This window comes from Acanthopagrus latus, chromosome 17, assembly GCF_904848185.1.
Source record: "Acanthopagrus latus isolate v.2019 chromosome 17, fAcaLat1.1, whole genome shotgun sequence".
Classification (NCBI taxonomy): domain Eukaryota; kingdom Metazoa; phylum Chordata; class Actinopteri; order Spariformes; family Sparidae; genus Acanthopagrus; species Acanthopagrus latus.
In genome coordinates this window covers 9,502,277-9,522,506 of record NC_051055.1, presented here as the reverse complement: position 1 = coordinate 9,522,506, position 20,230 = coordinate 9,502,277, and the positions used below count along the sequence as shown (strand labels likewise).

General features: G+C 42.0%; 1 protein-coding gene and 2 long non-coding RNA genes across 5 annotated transcripts in view; 2 read left to right on the top strand and 1 right to left on the bottom strand.

The window, feature by feature from the left end:
• Window positions 1–8,471: 8,471 nt before the first annotated feature.
• LOC119006271 lies at window positions 8,472–10,499 on the bottom strand. Its single transcript, XR_005070734.1, has 2 exons — window positions 9,880–10,499; window positions 8,472–8,708 (listed from the first exon to the last, which is right to left on the bottom strand). It is a non-coding gene; the product is annotated as an uncharacterized LOC119006271 (long non-coding RNA).
• On the top strand, window positions 9,192–10,624 carry LOC119006270. The gene is made up of 3 exons (XR_005070733.1): window positions 9,192–9,275; window positions 9,365–9,401; window positions 10,528–10,624. It is a non-coding gene; the product is annotated as an uncharacterized LOC119006270 (long non-coding RNA).
• Window positions 10,625–13,391: 2,767 nt separating this feature from the next.
• znf407 (zinc finger protein 407) overlaps window positions 13,392–20,230 on the top strand; it is a 159,058-nt gene continuing 152,219 nt past the window's right edge. Inside the window, exons 1-3 of one of the 3 annotated variants that reach the window (XM_037074490.1) lie at window positions 13,392–13,649; window positions 16,091–16,824; window positions 16,987–19,230. In XM_037074490.1, the coding sequence (XP_036930385.1) occupies window positions 16,152–16,824; window positions 16,987–19,230 (2,917 nt within the window). In that variant the 5' untranslated portion in view covers window positions 13,392–13,649; window positions 16,091–16,151. Of the gene's footprint in view, window positions 13,650–13,776; window positions 13,908–14,716; window positions 14,738–16,090; window positions 16,825–16,986; window positions 19,231–20,230 lie in introns of those variants that run through there. The other 2 variants (XM_037074489.1, XM_037074491.1) reach the window with 2 other exon arrangements.

The window sequence follows — 20,230 nt, the reverse complement described above, 5'->3', positions numbered from 1 at the left end:
CTCTGTCTGAATCACTCCGTTTTAGCGCCTGTCTCTTTAAGCTGCTGCTCTGATTGGTCAGCTCACATATGCCTGAGCCAGCACATCTAACAACAATAGAGCAGCTTCAGTAAATTGATTCTTGTGTGCCGAACTAACTTCTGGCATAAATAATGTGTGACATGGTGACGTAGTGCGATGCCACGAAGTCATGGAATTAAAGTTGGGACAGATGGCGAGGCGTTCCAGGAGCAGTGATTTCTGTGTGAGAGAGGAGCTTCTACAGTCCAAGAAATGTTACATGCACGAGAACCAACATAACACTGAAGAACCAAGAAAGCATAATAGGTCTCCTTTAATGTGTCAACATCTCTTTGTGTCAACTTATAACAATCTGAACTCATAGAGTCAATTGTATTTTTCTCTATTTTTGTTATTTACTGACATGCAGTAGAGTAAGATCCTTTAATTCCCATGCAAGAGTGAAACGGGCGACTTTCCCAAAAGCTCAGTAACATTATAAACCCTTAGTTCTCCATCCACTGAACAATAGACTGAAAGAGATCAAGGCACTAAATCTGTTTGGGAAAATCACCCCTGCTCTCTCTCACCCTACCAGACTCCAAAGAGGTGTCAATTAACAGCACCACTGTTAGCAGTACGTTTCTTTAGGATGTTTATTGATCATCGCAATTGTCCCAGTGACAGGAAAAACACTGTAATGCTTTAGTTATGAAAGATTACTAGCAGATGCCCCTTGTTAGTAATCACTTGGACTATTTTTTTAGTGGAGCTTGAAACAATTTTTTTCCTCAAAAATTGTACTCATGACCTTAAACAGAAAGTATGAATCCAAGTCTTTGGATGTACTTTTTTTTTTAGAGAAACCTTCACAGCTGTCTTAAAAGTAGATGCAGAACATTACGAGGTCTTCTTTTCATCCAGTATTCAGTCTGACAGGTTTCTTGTTGAAAGCAGTGGGAAACTAAAAGTTACATAAAGCCACTTTTCAAAGTATACAAGGTCAAGATTCTTTCTTGCTGTCTATAACGGAGGTCAATGTTGTGTACTGCATGACAGGAGAAATTACATTCAACTGGCATATTTTTGGTTGTGCTTGAGTTCTCGGTGTAGCTGCTCAGGGGCAAAGCAGGCCCTTGAGGCTGTGACATACTTAAGCTTTCGGACTGCTGGCCAGCTCTGGTGTTACTCTAGACTAAACACTCAGTAAACCACAGCGGATACAAACATTTTCACGGCCAGCACAATGTGTGTCTGTGAGAGACGAAGAGAAAGAGGGAGTTTATGTCCTCAATGACTAAACTAAGGCTCACACCTCTGTCAGCTGACCCAAACGTGACTAATTCCTTTTCTTTTCATGGCGTGAAAATGTGAGTGAGGGCTAATATCAGAGATTTAATGAAATCTATAATATAGACCAGAAATTTTGGCGTGGTTTCTGCCTTTGTGGGAGAATTCCCATGATGTAATGTCACAATTGGCAACACATGTTAACAAATCAAAAGCTGATAAGTAATGCCGAATGACATTAACTGCCTATTAAGTCTGCAAAAAGAGGCGTGGTGCTCAGATGGTAGAGTGATAGGCCGCATGCAATGCGGCAGCAGGTAAATGGAAACAGGAAAAGGTATCTATAAACTACCAGCGGTACACTCACTATTACTTCTCAGCCCAGTCTCATGGCTCAATATGCAACAGACCTGACGATCCCATAGAGGATGGCGTGAGTGTAATGATTTGCCTCGCCTAGGCATAAAAACAACGCACGAGTGAGGGTGCAGTACCAGCAGGGGGCGACAATGATGGGTCCGATGGTTTATTCACACAGCTTTCACCCAGGTGAAGGTTTTGGTGAAATATGTAAGAATTTAGGTTGAAAACACTCAAAATGTCTCTAAAATTATGAACAGTATGCAGAGGAGTAACATTTTTGATGTCGATATATTGTGTTGCAATGGTCCGGGTTGAAAGCTCCTGTGCTAGCAATGTAAACACCTACACATTAGCTGCAAAGCTAATTGGGCTAACAGCAACTACAGTTTGCAGAAGTTAGTGGTTACCCTGGTGATACGTTGCCCGATATTTTGTGTGACGTCAATTCTTACATGTTGCACTTTACTTGACTGTAGTTATTATGTGCAAAATCATGATGTTTTCCTGAACCTAACAAAGTACTTTAGGTACCTTTATTTTGAAAGTGTAACCTGACGTAGCGTGTCTGCTATTGTTAATTTGACCACAGAATGAGAGAACGTTGTTCTCATGGGTAGGTGGGGACCACTATACTATACTATACTATACTATACTATACTATACTATACTATACTAAAATACACTTTACGATTCTAAACTATACTATGGCACACTACATTATACTATACTGTATTGTATTGTACTGTACTGTAATTGTACTATACTACATTAGCTATGGGAAGTAGGCGTGAGGCTGTTGGATCCTGTCTGAATTGGGAAAAAGGATTCAAGATACAGACTATCAAAAGTAAATCAGTGATATTCCAGTTTGTAAATGAAAGAGAATTAGTCTTCTGAGTCATACGGTACACTCACACACACTTCCCAGATCCCCCTCCCTCAGACCCATGACTAAGCACCGATTATTAAAAACCTGCATATCGAAGAAAAGGGAAATGGCAATGAGTCACAGCTCTGGTTTTCTTTGGCTAATGAAGATGTTACTCATACAGAATGTCGACAATTTCTACACTTTGAACTCTGCAGCCTCATTTCACTCGCATGTGGACATGTGACTTGAGAATGTGTGCTGATTGATGCCGATGTTGCAAAGAGTCACGAGCAATCAATGTTTGTGTGATCTGATTAGCAAAAACATGCGCCGTGACACTTAATGCGAATCTAAGATCCGAAAACAAATGTGTATTTCTTGATTCATTCCCTCATTTTGTTTTCTCAAAAACAAGTAAATCCTTTGAGTGTGTGCTGAGCTAAGCTGACCAGCTGCTGGTATTATCATCACATTTACACACATGAGAGAGGTATCAATTCTATCATCTAAATCTTAGATAAACAGAAAACTGTCAAACTACTCCTTTAATTTCCACATTTATCCATTCTCTCTTATACTATGTCAACCTGTATTTGTAGGGTATGTATGTCCATGCGTGCTCAGTCGTGTAAGCATTTATTGGAGTGTTCTGCAGCTGCAACACAAAGTCATGAAATCACTTCTCTTACATATTGACTTCGTCACATATACACTTTTTTATATGTACACACAAAGCCCACGCACATGCGAAACATAAAGACATATACAGTGAGTCATCGTCTCTCTGGCTCTGGCTGACTTTCAGTTTAATGCGGCCATTACCGACAGAAAGCTCTCCAAACATCAGCTGTCGCGGGTCCGCAGTCCCCCTAAACACACTCGCCCACTATGAGGACCCATTTATTTGGTAATCACGTGTGTGGAGAGTGTGTGTGAATGTGCTTGTGAAGTGTGAGTCCCCCATGTGTGTGTTTTCAAGTGAGAGGAAACCGGCGAGTGCGTTTGGAAAGGGCTGTTGTGGGGGCCTGCTGTGTCTGAACGGTTTCTTTGGTTCAGCCCTAACACCAGCGGACGTCATGACACCATAATCACCCTCACACACGTGCACTCAAACACACACACGCCCCTCAATGCTATGACGTGAACCTGCAAAAGAAAATAAAAACATTCAAAGCTGTAGGCGGAGACGTCAGACTCGGACAGGAGCTCTGGACAAAAGTCAAGTTTTAGGACTGCATTATAAAACAGAAAAAAAACATTTGTCACTGTAGGACTCAAAAGTTATTTATACTCCATATTGATCCATTGTGTTATTGTCATACACTGTCAAACTGTATATTCATCTGTTTTTGGTCTCTCTTCATCCAATGGCACTAGCAGGGTTGTGCACTTTTCAGGTATGGCAATATCTTTGGTCACTTGCAGATTAATGTACTTGAATCTGTTTGGAAAAGTAACACTCTGGGACATCCCAGTGGTCTGGTGTTAAAGGCACAACCCTTAACCACATGTTTCCTGCTTGGCAGCAGCCCTGAGTGGCAGCAGTGATTATTATGGCAGTAAAGTAGGAGGTCAGGCAAAGCGAATTAACATGCAAGAAAGTCCACATGGGGAGGATGGTTGGGTTAACAAGCACAGGCCTCTCACCAAGGAGACTGCTGCTCCTGTCCAGTGAGAAACTAAAAGTCAACTGTGGGTTATTTGCACATCCACAGTTACAGGGGAAACGGGACTGAAGAAACAGGCTACAGCGAGCTAATCTTCATGGCAACATAAGAACCCCCGGTGGTTGTCCAAATTATTGTTTGTCTTGGGGACCAGCACATCCAGGACTAAGACTGCAGGACACCAGTAAAGCTATTGGCAGGATTCATGTCTGCCACGGCTGTACTTTTAACAATAGCAAGGCTGTGTTCAGACTGACCGGGCCTTGTGTGAATAAATAAAGTCACCTCATTCATTTCAGTGAGACTGCTGCGTGGGCACAGTGAGCTTGGCGAGAAGCAGGGCGACTAAAGCAGCGTTACCTGGCAAAATGTCGAAGCTGGTCTGAATCTTCTGCCACAAAGTAGTTTTCCTTGCATAAACGTAAATCAAACTGCAAGTGTAAGACAGAGGTCTATTACACCTGTCGCTCACACACATTCCCGACAGGTGACTTCTCTCAGCAGTTTGCTTTTTGGAGTAACGGTTAAAAAGTGACTCTTTTATTAAATGACACGTCTGAATAATGTGTTCTTCCGTAACCCTCTTATGAAATCTGCCTTGTGTAGGTGTAATAGATGGAAGGGGTCGTCTGAGGTTCAACAGACGCACGGCTCTGGACTGCAAAGTGAAAAGAGACTCGAGGAGAGCGTAATAAGCAGATGGTGAGAGACATTAAGAGAAAACCACTGTCTGTGTCATTCCTCCAGTCTCGTTGGGTGGGCCTGTGGAGATTTAAATCACGACTGTTTGACTGATGCTATACACAGCCACTCTCATAAGCCTCTGCCTGGAGGATGTTTAGATGACCAGCAGCAGTCATAACGCGCTGAGTTATGCCCTCTGTGTTTTATGGGTTTGTTAACAGCAGCGTCTCCTGTGAGGACCGTTAACTCCCCGTCCCTCATGCTCTTCATTTAGGTTACTATCATAAAAATCACAATAATTTCAGTCTTTCTCAGGACACACCCTCCACTTTTCCTCTGCGGTAACAGCATTCGCATGCTACAGAATATTCAGTAAATTTCACCAAACTGTGTGAGGGTGGGAGTGAAATGAAACAGATCGTGGTGATAATTATACTGATGCTGAGCCGTGCTGTTTAATGCTGTGAGAGTGGTTGCGTCCTTGAGCTCAGCTGATCCGGTGAGCGATGCACAATGGTAAAAGCTCGTCTTTCTACAGCTTTTCTGTCCTGTGTCTCGTGCTTTAAGTGTTGCTGCAAAGCTTTGAGACAAATATCTCAAACCATGTCTGTTTGATACCAGAAAAAGGGGGGAAAAAACCCTTTGCAGAATATTGCACAGCAAATACCTGAAATAAAAGAAGGAAAGGCTGATCTTATCCGGCAAATGATTGGTCCCTCCACAATTTTTAGGGCTTTGCAAGTGAGCTCAATTCAGAGGGAGAAAGAGAAAGAAGGATTTACTCCACGGTGCTCCACCCAAAGCTGTTCAAATGGCACATTTAACAAGAAACGTTTCTTTTCTCTCGTTCCCCTTCTTGCTCACGTGTAGACACATAGCCCAAACACACACACACACACACACACACATACACACAAACTCCCCAGGTGATACCTCCGAGTGAAGTAATGCTTCTAGGAAAGGATAGAGAGGTTGGAAAGGGTGGGATGAGGGTGTCTGGGGTGTGAGAGAGCGAGAGAGAGACCCCAGAGAGAGAGAGCATCCCGCAGCTGTGTGGTTTGCATTTGTTGCTGTGTTCGGTGCCAGAAAACCAAGGAGCTCCCCCCATGAACTCATCATCAGACGCATTCAACTCAGACACTCCCAGTGAATGCAGCACATGAAGCAAGACCTTGATAGTCGGTCAGTTTTGTTTTCATCTGAAAAATGCTCAGGAAATCGGAGCAGAAGTCTAGTGGCAGCGGTAGCAGTTGTGGTCGTCTTTGAATGACCCTTCCCTCCTGTACAGTTTTACTACTTACTAATCCCACACACTTAGCGAAAGGATCCTAGATAGGAAGGCAGCTTCATTTAGATCCAGCAGAAACCTGATCTGTGTATCAGCCCCGGTCTGACCCAGATCTGTAGAGGGAAATGTCAGAACCTGAGTGACAGGGATTAGTCAAGCTAGTCTGAAGGAATGCTACTGCACATGCCATCCATCTGGGATGTAGGTTTACTACAGCCAGTTGAGGACAGAGTAGTACAGTCACATACATCAAAATAGAGCATGATCTGCTAAGAAGCAGGAATAGTGTTGTTGGTCGCTGAAACCCTCTACATTAAAAAAAAATAAAAATTCTCTCTCAGACTAAACATGGGTCAGATTTTCCCACAGCGTGTGTCCTCGAAACCCTCAAACAAAACCCAAACATCACTGCGGCCTTCTCTGAGACTCACCTTTTAAACATGGCTGTGTGTTTACACAGTGAGGTGATGCATTTTGGGGGCTGCTCTGACCTCATGGTCTTAGACAGCTGCTGGAATGGTAATGGATGAAAACCCTGGTGTGTGCACACACACGTCACAAAAAAGAAAGAATGCTTTTCTAGAGGGGGCACTGCTCATATACCGTGATGCATTACAGCGTATATATGGTGGTGAGAAAAGGCAGTTACTGTAAGAGTTGTTCCTCTCTGAAACTGGACTGCCGGCATGACTCATTGGGCTTATTAGGTTTTAAGCTGCAGTGAGGATGTAGTGGTTTGGTTTGCTCAGCCTCCAACTCTATTTTTACACCTACAGCCTTTCATTTAATCTGCGTTATGATCCAATTTTGTAATATACTTGATTGTTGAGTCTTATTCCCAACTGGTCAAACCCTGATGCTTTGGGTTTATCGATGTCAGATTCTGACACTTTAGGCGGTCACCAACCTAAGGCTGGATTCAGACCAAATCGGGCTTAGTGGCAGAACCAGGTTAAACTGGGGCAGAAGACCAAACTGAGTGATCACATGTGAAAAACATAACACCAACACAGAGAAATGATTTTCAGTCATGTCTCTGCCAGAGCAGGTTAAGCATGCTGGACCTATGGTGATTTTTCGGCCTCCACAGGTATCTTAAACTGGCGCACGATGCCAAATTGAGACATGACGCACTGTGCTACACTCCACTGTGGTTGCAGACAATCCAGCCTAAAGCCTCAGTATATGACAAGTTGGGAATGAGACTCGACAATCAACTATGTTAGAAATTGGACCCTTTAATGTATTGATAAAACACTTGACCACCTCTGCAGAGCCCATGGTATATTTTCCACAAAACTACCCAATGCAGCAATGACTTGGACTGGTTGGCCAAGGTGCCTAGTTATTGCAGCTGGGTCTCCCCTCATGTATTGCTGTCCCGATAAAACTTTCATCTGTTAGGTTAAGGGGCAACTTTATTGGTAGCAGTGCATTGGAGTCTATACCCAACCACTGTCAACAGGTGGACTAACACCTCAAGTAAGCCACACATGAATTTGCCAACATGGTCATACCACTTTTTTTCCACATCTCTGTCTAACCAGGGCCCATGGTTTTTATATATATATGTATATATATATATATATATATATATATATATATATATAAAAACAGAGAGTTCCTGGAAACCTTTCAGCAAAAAGAAGTGGAGGCCTATGTAGAGTAAATTCTGTCTGGCTCAGTAAACTCAGACAAAAAAGATCCTCACTTGGTTTTACTGTCCTGTTGTTACGTCTGAGATTTTTTTAAATTTGTTTTTTTTTTTTTTTACTTCACTTCTCTTCCCTGAAACACTATTACAGTGTTATCGCCCTCTGGTAAGAGTTTTGTCTTTCAGCTCACTGTTCTTTGTGAGATGTGTGTCGGGTGGTTGCCATGGCACCATACACACACTCACACAGACACACACATACATACACACACTCACACAGACAGACACGCAGACACAGACAGGCATACAAACACACTGTGCAGCTGTGGCGTGATAAATGTGCAGATTGCTCCCTCTAGTGGGGTCTACTGTAGAAAAACAGGTTTTCAGCCAGTTTATCAGGCGCAGGTGTGACGCACTCTGCCCCAAACACATGCGCTGTATTTACCAAACAGTCAAACCAGGTCACAGTCGGAGTCATATAAGTGTCTGTCCTCTCTGCTCAGGCTGTATGCACTTGAGGGAAGTTTGTGTTTGATTATGGATTTACAGAGGTCACACTATTTGGGAATGTCAGCTTAAATGGGAAATTCTCCGCCCGTGTAAAAAGAGGGCATGGTAAACACAAAGTAGATGGGATAATGAAGACTGTAGAAGGATAAATGTGTATTTAATGTAGGCTTGTTTATGACTAAAAACAGATCATTACAACAGAAATGAGTCCTCGCTCAGTCTTAATTCACCCACACAGTTTTTTTTTTTTCAGTTTGTGGGCTAATAAGTCATCTTATCAGCACAGTGGGACTGTGCAGGCAGGCATTTTCAATGTAAAAGGCACAGGTGTAGATCATAAATCACTGATGGCTGATCCATTTAGCTTCAATTCAGCGTCTGCAATAAAATAAAATAAATGTTTAATGTAAAGGGTCAGATTTGATGCAAAGTTTTTCTATCATGTTGAGTCAATGTGAATATATTAAAAAAACGTAGTCTGATTAAATTGAATTGATTCAGACTTAATAGACATAATGTGGTTTTCAGGGGTTTGTTATTCAAGTATTACATACAAAATAATGCATTTCAAATTAGTCACTCTATCTCCTGTAATAAATCACATGATGAGAAAACTTTGCATTAACTGGGACATCTTACATTGCAAAAAGATGTGATGGAAAATGCATATCTAACTAAAATACCATGAGTCATTGTTTAGACACATCATTATTAGAGTGCAGTGTTGAGCATGCTGGCTCACTGTCTTGGCTTACTAGGACACCTGAAAAGAATGGAGCAATTGTTAATGTTACTAGTGACACCTGTGGTTTTAGTAGCCCATTATAACAAGTCAAAATGCCTGCTGTAAAAAAGGCCTGGCTGCACAGGTCCACTGACCAGAGAAGACGACTAATTAGGCAAGAGATGGAAAACATCTGAGTGGATGGACCGAGCCTGTGCGGGGTGATTAAAAATAGTTAATGCCAAATATATAAGAATGTTGTTAAGTTTAACCTTGTTGTTGTTTCTCCCTATTTATTTATCTTATTTAGAGAATCCTCTGGCTGGAAGTGGTCATAAGGATGTGAGGTATGTCTGTGTTTAGAGGCACAGCAAATGTATATGGAACCGTGCGTGCACATACTGTGTATGTGTGAATGTAAAGGCAGATTTTGTAGCTGTAACTTGGGAAAAGAAACACTTACATTGGTTCAGACTATGTGCTTAATTGTTTAAAACCAAAGGATTTCTCTCACACTCTGTCTGAAATGCTTAGATTCCATCTAGCCCTCCTAAGGCCTCCTTCAGTAAAGCCTGTGAAGCTTTGACAGGTTAACTCACACAGACCTGTGCCAGAACTGCTAACCATTGCATCTTCGTACTGATGCTTTACTCTATCACAGGTGCATATTTGGTTACATTTCACAGTGGCAATGTGGAGAAATCTCACCTCAAAATCACCTCTGAAATGAATTAACTCTATTTACAGTATCCTGACCTTTGACTGTACATCAGATCAATTGCTTCACAGGTTAGCTCATTGTTGGCTGTGTCCAAAATCACTCACCCATTCCCTGCTCCCTAGTCACTACATAGGGAGTCCAACATAGTGGACTATATAGGGAGCTCATCGGCAGAAAGAAAAAAGCACTTTTGGACGCTGCTCAGATGCCGTTAATTACGTTAACTGCTGTCACATAGTTGAAATGTCATACCTCAGCAGCGGTTGTTTATGTCTCAGTGCAATGCATGATGGAAAATATTACTTGGTTAATGACCATCGGTTGTACTATACTTTTCGTGATGCATTGTGGGATACTTTGGGTCCACTATATAGGGTATAATAATTCCCACTAGACATTTGAACAGCACAAAATGGCGTACTCACTATGTACTGCACTATATAGGGGGTCGATCCATTATTGAGCTTGGACCATAAGCAGCTGTCATTGATAATGCCATCTGCCGTAGACCAAGAGTAACACACACACACACACACAGTTTTCCCGTAATTGTCTGTACATTTCCGTCGCATTTCCATCAAAATAAGGTTATAATTCTTAATGAAGTTTTAATTCTTGTTGCCATTTACAGCCGTTGCACTGGCCCTTGTCAGTGGTTTGACACTTACAAATGTTGAGACCCTCATTAAAAATATCTTACAAAAAAGATATTCTTTGCTTGTCATTTCCACATCTTCATATACTGACTGCAGAAATTTAGGTGGGCGGCATCTTCACCTAAGTGGAGGACGGTCCTCCAGCTGGAGGTGGTGCTGTGTTGCATAGTGACGTAGATAAGTTACACGAAGGCAAGTGTTTTCTGTGGTGAAGTCTAACTTTCTTTGTTGTGAACTTGAGCTCGCAAATTGGCTTTACGTGTATGAAATCAGCCATATAATCATCTAAAGGACGAGGAAAAAACCCAAAAAGCAGAATATGACCCCTTTAAATTCATTCATATTTCAGACAATAATCACTTTCCAATGACAAATCTAATTTTGCACTCATAAAGACGTGATGTCTGGGAAGAATATGACATAATACTGAGGGACTGTACAACTGACAACGTGTTAACGTTGAGATCTTTTACAGGGGAGCTATTATACTGTAGATCATGGACGTTGGTGAGTTGCCTGCCACCTATCCATCCATCCCTTCATGAAAAGGTCTTATTTGAGCTTACTAATACATACGATTTAAATCTGCTTCAGTGAAAAATTTAGAGTATGAAGGCAGTAATTTATATCTAGTGATACTAAAAACCTCATGTGTATGCTTTTTCTCTTCTCAGATTGACTTGAAAACAAATTGCAGCAAAAAACAAAAATTTACGGGCGACAGTTTAGAGATTTTGCTGCAAACTTGAAGAGGAGTGCAATGGCTGTAAAAAGAAAGAGGACTGAGCCGGTGTCCACCTAAGCCAGCCTCCCCTCTTTTAATAGACAGCTAATGGAGAAAAATGAATGATGAATCGTAATGAAAAACGGGGGACGGGGCAGGAGGGGGGTACGTGTTTCCAACCATCCATGTCATATAATTTTGACTGTGATGAATTAAAGAAAATTATTGCAAAGTAAACTGTGTATTCATTGCAGGAGGTATCATTTATCACCTCCTGACCTGTCAGCCTACTTAATCAATTAATGCCCGTGCAATAATCCATCTTCAGTCTTTCCATGAAGCGAGCACTGGATGTCAAATGGAAGTGGTGATTCATCACAGGCTGACCATTTGAGACAAAAAATATAAACTGTCTTGGTGTACCTCATGCTGAATCTACTTCAAATAAACGCAACAATAAAAACACATTTATTATGTTCCTGTAACATTTTACTGCCAGAAGTTAAGAAAGGCAAAAGAAATGGAGGAAATAAATGATGAACGAATGATTATATTAATATTCATATACAGAGAATGGCACAGTATTTACAGGTTTGAATTGGCTTTCTTTAGGTTCCAACAAAAGACTGCCAGATATGCGTTCTCAACAATATGGTGACATTTTTAAAGATCTCTTTTAACATATAGAGCTTTTGTTGTCATACAGATTATTCAAAACTCTGCAGGGATGTAAAGAAATGTGCTTTATTCGCATTGAGATGTCTCTATGTACAAATGCTATCGTTTCTATCTTGCAGACGATATTCCCAACAAAGAAAACTGGACCTCAGCTTCAAACAACGTACCGATAAATTGTGATGTCAGTCCATCCATCACTTCCTGAATAAAATGTTGGCATTTTACACTTCTGCCAACAAGAAATGCTCAAGTTTGTACTTTCAATACGCTTCATATAAACATGTTTGTGTCTGGCAGCTTGTTAAAGCTAACATGGATCTATTTAATGAGGAGCGTGAGGTACACCTGAACCTGTATGGTAATATGTCCACAGAAACTCTTAATAAGAAAGCTAGGGAAGGTGTTAGAACAGCCACACTGATCCATTCCTAAGAATAGAGGGAACACAATGAGGGAGGCAGTGTGGTTGGATGATGAATGTGAAGAAGCTGTGATAAATACGCACATGGCATTTTAACTGCTGAAAAGAACTCCAACATATTACCCAGTGCAGAAAGCTCAGGCGGTAGCAAGGAGAACAATAAGACAGGCGAAGAGGACATACTGGAGAAAGTTTTTGTGGCTCAATTGGGAACACAAATCCAGTAAAAGTGCTGTGCGGGGTGATTAAAAAGATGGGAGGCGACAGAAGGGAGTAGAGTTATCCTATGCAGAGATAATGGTCTATACTTTATCAAGGTACACCATGGGAGGGAAGAGGGGACAGGGAGAAAACCTAACGAAACAAAACAAAAAACACACTGAGGCCTGAGGGATAAAGGAAAACACTGAAGACAAGCAGAGCATTCCATTTACATTAGAACAGTTATAAGTGGGCCTTGGCTTGACTGCATCAGGTAAAGATAAATATGGATGAACTGGCTAATGGACTTTTTGAATACGGAATCCACTCAGGTAAAGGTAGGATCAGAGGTTTCCAGCATGCATCAGGTCAACAATGGGGCACTGCAGGGGACTGTGATGAGTGAATGAGTGAATGAATGACATCTTTGAAAAATATATAACAAGATAAGGGAAAATCATTGTTGGCAAGTGATGGGTGTGTGTAAAAAAAGTAGAGGGACTGTAGCTAATAATAATAATAATAATAATAATAATAATAATAGAAGAAGAAGAAGAAGAAGAAGAAGAAGAAGAAGAAGAAGAAGAAGAAGAAGAAGAAATCATGTTGAAGGATGGCGATAGAAATTGAGATTTACATCTTTACATCTTTTGTTGTTGAAAAAACAACGTTTTGTTGTGATGCATCCTGGATATGTTGGGGGTCTTGAAAAATAGGCTATACGCGCTTAATAAGATGCATGCTGGATTTTAAGAATGAACGTAAAGACCTGCATCACAAAATATATAATAAGAGAATTAGATGAGATCAAGGCGTCCACAACAGCAGAGGGAGACATCACTGAAATCTAGTTTTGACCGAAGCTAACGCAGCAACAGGAGACCTGTGAGCGCATTGGGCGGAGCGATGCGTGATATAATCCCTGTGTGGCCGCTAGAAACACTGACAGTAGAGCGTGGCCATAAATGCATCACTTGTGAACTACACAATACCGAGCAGAGGCGATACGAACGTTGTTAATTCATTTTTCCCACGGTGCAGAATGCATCATGTGACAAACCAGCTGATGTTGAAAAAAAAGACGAGCCGCGGCAGAAAGCCCGCCCTCTCCGTGACGCATGGCTCACTCTACGGTACGCCATTTGTGTCTAGCAGCAAAAAGCGCGGAGAGTGGAAATAGTCGTCTAACAAAAGGTAAGTTGAATTGTGGCTGGACTGTACAGTCTAATTATTGCTCGAATTATTTTTACTGGGACGGCAGACGACTCGTTTGGTTGTTTTCAAGCGCTGTTTGGGCAATATAGAGCACTGTTTCGGGAGTCGACGTTAGCCTCCTTTTTGGGCCTCTGTGCTGCCGTCGTTTTCAGTGCCATGGAGCGACCTGGACCCGCCTTCGCCCCGCTCTGATTGGACTACACAGCTGATGTCGGAATTCAATTGGACGCGCTCGGGGTATCTCAAAATACAGTTGGGAAAACATGTCGCTTGTTAGCATGTTAGCTGCGGTAGACAGCAACCGTATCTACAACAACTTTACCCGGGTTGTGTCCTGGTAGAAGAGAACTTACGCCATGAAGGGAGTTCAATGCAGTATTTTACACTGCAGCACTGGACGCTTCGCGGTTACAATGTTGAATATGCAGGCTAAAACCTGCTCGGCTAACTTAATATTACTTTTAAGCTAGCATCGGATGCTTGGTAAAGACATCTATGGAAATTCACCCAAATAGAAATAGCAACTCGACACTGTGGCTAAGTTGTTGTCGAAGTCTTATTAAACCGGTAGAGGACGCCGCATTCGCTATCAGTCCTTCAACGTGATCTAAACTGACCCCGTCACCTTATTCCGATATATGCTAGGTTACGTGCTCTGCTGTGTAGGAAACCGATTTCCAACTAAAAAACATGGAAGCATGAATTAGACACGAACTAACACCATTACTAACCACTCATAAGCGACCCTTCATTTCGGGCTACTCCCAGTTTTGATTGTTGCGATCACATAAGCGGGTTACTGGAAGTTCCAACTTGAGATAGTGTCCCTCCTGCTAATCCTGTTGCCATATTCTACCAAAATACACATTAGATGGCGCTGGTGAGCACAGTGAGCTCATTCTCCAAATTGGACTTCTTTGAAATGAAGTGTCTTTTGGCTGACCTCATTGAATTTATATAAATATATCTTTAGAAAGTGACTGACCTTAACCGAACCTCAAAGATCACTTTTTTGAAACATACATATTTACAGTTGTGGATTCAAGGCATGAAGCTACTACACACACGTACGTCCAAAGCAAGCACAGGTTCCATTCTTGATTTCACTCAAATCCTCAACAATAAAAAATGAACATGAAAGGCACAAGACAGAAGAGTGCCTAACATTTGTGACAGTGTATATACGGGAAGTGTGGAAAAAATGCGTGTTGCTCAAGATGTCCCCTCTATTTATTATACACATTGTATTGTGGACACAATGGTAGAGAAACACTAAAAGATGCACTGCACATGTGAGGTTCCTCGAGCTTGAAAAATACCAATTATGCCGTTACACATTATTTTTGTACCATTGCTTATGAACATCACCTAAGGGTTTTAAGACAGTTTGCTCAAGAAGTCAACTGGGGACCAACAGTGACCATTAGATCTAGGAAAAGTCATTTAGTTAGTTTTGATGCTGTCCACATTGATTTTACTTGGGCGCTGCGACAAACCTTTAAGATAAGACTTAATTGATCCCTCACTGGGGAAATTCACTTGTCACAGCAGATCAAGAGTTATAAGCAGAGGGAGAACAGTGATTCAATGGCAGATCAAAATGAACCAACACAAAAGACAAGCTAAGATAGAATAATACAGAAAATAAGGTGAAAAATAAATGATAATACAAACTGTAATGTACACAGTGTACTTCTTTCAGATACAGATATGACCACGAAACACTTGCAAATGATAATTGCACCCATAGTAATACACACATGATGTGTAGTAACACACTAATATAAATAGATATGCACACCCAGTTCAGCAAATTAACAAAAAAAACAGTTGTCAGTTTATACACATGTGGCAAAAACAAACATGCGCCGAATACAGAAATGACATGCAAATAGAGAAACACTTGTTGGTGGTGCACTGAGCTGTCTCAGCAACTGTAAAAATAAGTTGCCAGAAAAACAGACATGCTATGTAAAGCATTAGAAACGTGATTCTTCATAATTGAATCTTAAGCTGTACTTATGATACTATTACTGATCTAATTGTGGGAATGGCTGTAGCACCACTGAATCATGTTCACAAGCTTTTCGTAATGAGACTCATAATGACATATTTATACTCCATTTAACAACTGTGAGTTAAGTGGACTTGTTTTGCTCGTTTAATAAGCAGAAACGGCCAGCTCTCATGCTGGCATGTGTTTCCTGAACAGTTTGCATCTAGAAGCACTAGATGGCGACATTTACTTGTGCTAAATCAGATAGTGTTGTTGAAGAATAGGTCACTTTTCAGAAGCTTGTGGTTAGTTACAAAATTTGTGCTCATCACTTGAGTACAGAATTTTATTTCATTCACTGAATTGTCTTTCAAACAACTGAAGATGCCAAACATAATTTTTGTGTTTTTTCTTTCACCCCTAGGAGTTTAATTCAGCATGATAGCGATCAACTTCACAATTATACAATTGTAACAGGATATGAAATGGATAAAACACTGACGTCAGGAAAGGAGGCTGTTGAGCACAAAGTGCCTGAAAATGACCCCAGTGGGAAGTTGCAGCTAGATGATGTAGAAATGGAGGAAACTAAAAGAGACTCCCCCAGTAGGTCTGCAAAACCTGAAGATGCAGATGAGGAACTCACTGAGAGACTGCGCCCAGACTCTGGACCTGAAGATGGGGATAGCCTCTGCACAGTCTGTGGCTTCTCAGCCAAATGTCCAAGATCCCTGAAGATTCACTTTGCAAGAAAGCATGGAAGTAACCCAAAGAATGCCAACAGAACTGCAAAGCCAGCTGAAAAAAGTGAAAATGTCCCTGACCCAAGTCCATCTGAGATCCAACAGGAAGTAGATATGGAGACAGAAAAGGCTGCTGATGTTAAACAAAACCCGGGTTCTGATCTTGATCAGTTAACATCAGTGGCCAAGGATACTGGCATGGACAGAAAGAGCTTAACCAAAAAGGAGACCAATATAGACAAACAGCAGGCAGATCAAGATGAACCACTCCAGACCCAAGAGAGAAGAGTTAGCAAACGAACCCCAAAACCTAAAGTGATACATTCCTGCAACCACTGTGGGCAAGAGTTTAGGGACAAGTCCCCTTTAGATGTGCATGTCCAGAGATACCACACCAAAGACACCCCATACACACGTGAGTATACTGTTTTTCAATTTAGTCAAAGTTGAAAATTCAGATTAACACAGAGTTTTTACGCTATTTCTGCATCATTGATTGAAGATTTTTTTTTTTGAGTTTTTAAACCCGATGGTTAAAAATAGACCTTACATAGGTTATCTTTGACATGTCTTTCAGTTGCCACTGTCGAGAACATGGAAAAAGAAAAGGAAACTGAGGATCCTGGCAGCACTGTGAGGGCCACTCCAACAAGAGTTGCAGCCAAACGTACACTCAGCAGGTTCCAGCTGAAGTGTGGAAACTGTGATTTTAGGGTTAGCACCCCTGCATTGCTGGAAAGCCATGCTCGTGTCAAACACCCTGACCAGGAGTGGTACCGATGTAAATTGTGCAACTTTTTCTCAGCCACATCTAAGTGGATGGAAGTTCATCTGTCCTCAGAGAACCACGTGCAGAAGGAGAACGGGATGAAAAGCACAGAATCGTCCTCCTTTGAAGTCTATGTTGAGAGTATAAACAGAGACATTGCTAGAGATAGTGCTGTTATGGATGATATTGCTCCAGTGGCTGGAGGAGAAGGGTCAGCTATTTTGAAAGAAGGAGATCAAGATGCTGAAGAAGCAGTTGAAGCTACCAAGGCTGTGTCGGTTGAGGAGGAAGATTCAGAGCTTGAACCTCCCAGAAAGAAAAAAGGAAGACCAAAACATGGATCTACGACCACTTGTGGATACTGTGGCCTGGTAGTGTCTAACGCTACTAACCTCAGTGTCCATGTCCGCCGCAAGCACAGCAAGGACTATGGCTACAGCTGCACTCTTTGCAACTACAGCTGTGTGACCAAAGGAGACATGGATCGTCACTGTATCACAAAGAAGCATGTTAAACGTGCACAAGAGTGTTCAAATAAGAACCCGGTCAACAATCACACAAATGACTCAACACAGGAACCCACGGCTACTCAAGACCAGGAACCTAATGCAGCCTCTCAGACAACCGACAACGAGCAAGAGCCTGACAACACTGCATCCAAAGATGACAGTGGAGAAGAGCAAACTCAGTCAGACATGAGCCAGAAAAAAAGTAAATATGACACTGTTAATGCCTGTGTCCATTGCGATTTTGTAGCTCAATCAATTCCTTCGCTCCATCTTCACATCAAGAGAAAACACACCAAAGACTTTGAGTATGTCTGTCTAGCATGTAGCTACTACGCCGTAACGAGCAGGGAAATGTCACGGCATGCCAACACAGAAAAGCACAAACAGAAAAGCCAGAAATACCTGGAACCAGTTGGGAGTGAGGGGCAACGAGCTGTGACAGTCCCAGTGAAGGATGTCATTGAGCTTGTGGCGGCAAACTCTAACCCAGAGAGTGAACCATTGAGTCCCACAGAAGAGTCTGACTCTCTTTCTGATGACAGCCAAGCTACGGAAAGCCAGAGTACAACTGCGTCCTCCATCACAACAGTGCCTGTCGTTGCTGTGGCTAGCGTGACTGGTAGCGCAAATAAGAAACAAGCGGAGAATCTTGCATCTTCCACTGGTGGTGAACAAGATCCAACCCACCAGACAGCTGAACCTGAACCCGAGGAGGCTCCAGTAGAACTCCGGCCTGCAGTGGATCAGTCTGAGCAGCAAGAGAGCCAGGGGGAAGGGGCTAAACAAGCAGAAGATGAAAACTTGAATGCAGATGTGATGGTTGTAGATGTCAAAAGTGACAGTATGAGTACTGATACACAATTGTCCAAAGCCCCTCCCTTTGATGCCTGCATTGTATCCATGAAGGCCCTTACTGAGCAGGATCAGACTCTCCAGGAAGGTCTGGCTCTAGAAGGCGAGGCTGCTGTGATATGTCTGACAGGAGGAACACCGGTGCCCGCCAGCTTTTTGCCCTTCACTTCTGCATATGTCAAGAAGCTCAAACGTAAGGGAGGGAGGAAACTGAGAGAGGAACCCAAAGGAAGCATCACTCGCATACGCTGCGACGACTGCGGCTTCATGGCCGATGGCATCAGTGGCCTCAATGTCCACATCTCAATGAAGCATCCCTCCAAGGAGAAGCACTTCCACTGCTTGGTTTGTGGCAAGTCATTTTACACCGAGAGCAACCTGCACCAGCACCTGACCAGTGCTGCCCATGCCCGCAATGAGCAGAACAGTGTGGAGGAGCTGCCCGAAGGGGGTGCGAGCTTCAAGTGTGTGAAATGCACGGACCGCTTTGAAACGGAGCAGGAACTCTTTGTTCACATAAAGGAGAAACACGAGGAGCTTCTGAGGGAGGTCAACAAGTACGTGTTGGAGGACACAGAGCAGATCAACCGCGAGCGCGAGGAGAACCAGGGCAGTGTGTGTAAATATTGTGGGAAGGTGTGCAAGAGCAGCAACTCCATGGCCTTCCTGGCACACATTCGCACACATACTGGTAAGTATCTTGCTTCCATTTATTCATTCTCTCACACACAATGCACAGCTTATACACCAATACAGTATGTAGGCTGTGTGAAAGAAGGTCAAAGCTATTATCTCTCATTTTATGTATAATATTGAATACAGAACGAAAAATGGACCGTCTTAACCCTTCATACCACCACAGGTCTGCTGAAACTCTGCATGACAGGGAGACCTGCAAAGTTTATACAAATTAATCACCAACTACTTTGACATTTCAAATTTTTTCTGATTACTTTATACTTAAACTGAATAAATCTGGATTGGACAAAACAAGACATTTCAGTCTTCGGCTATGGAAAACACTGATCAAGATTTGTGTACATTTTCTGATCCTGATTTTATAGACCACACAATGTATCAAGTAAACGAGAAAATAATCATTCAAGTTGCAGCCTTAATGACAACACACTATTAGGAAGTTGATTAAAGTTGCTGTATATCTTATATCCCAGCAAATATTTGAATTAGTAACTTGGAAACATATTTCAGTTAGATTGTGATAGAATTTATAAATTTAATTTGACTAGAGATGAGATTTTGATGGCAAAATTGTGAAAAATGCATTTGTTTAAAATCAATCTTATATGTGTACAGCTGGTAAATGTGTATTTATTTAATATGTGAGTGTTAGGATTGGTTTACTTGGTCGTTCTTCATGAGCACTTAACACATCAAGTTTTACCAAAAGGTCTTAAAAGAGAAACAACAGTCTTTTGTGTGCAGCTCAGCTATTAGGCCATTGACCAAAGCTGTATTGTGTGGGGAGATACGGCATCCTCTTTGGCAGTCAAGCTAATGTTAAAGCTACTATCTGCTGCAGCCAGGTAATAGCTGTTTCAGTAGAGGTGAAGGTAAAGACTGATTGAGCTTCAGACCAGCAGGAGAGACGCTAATGGACCCCAGATTGGGATTCCCTGAACAACGCTTGGTCAGAGACATGTGCGACTCATAATTGATGTGTCCATTACCAA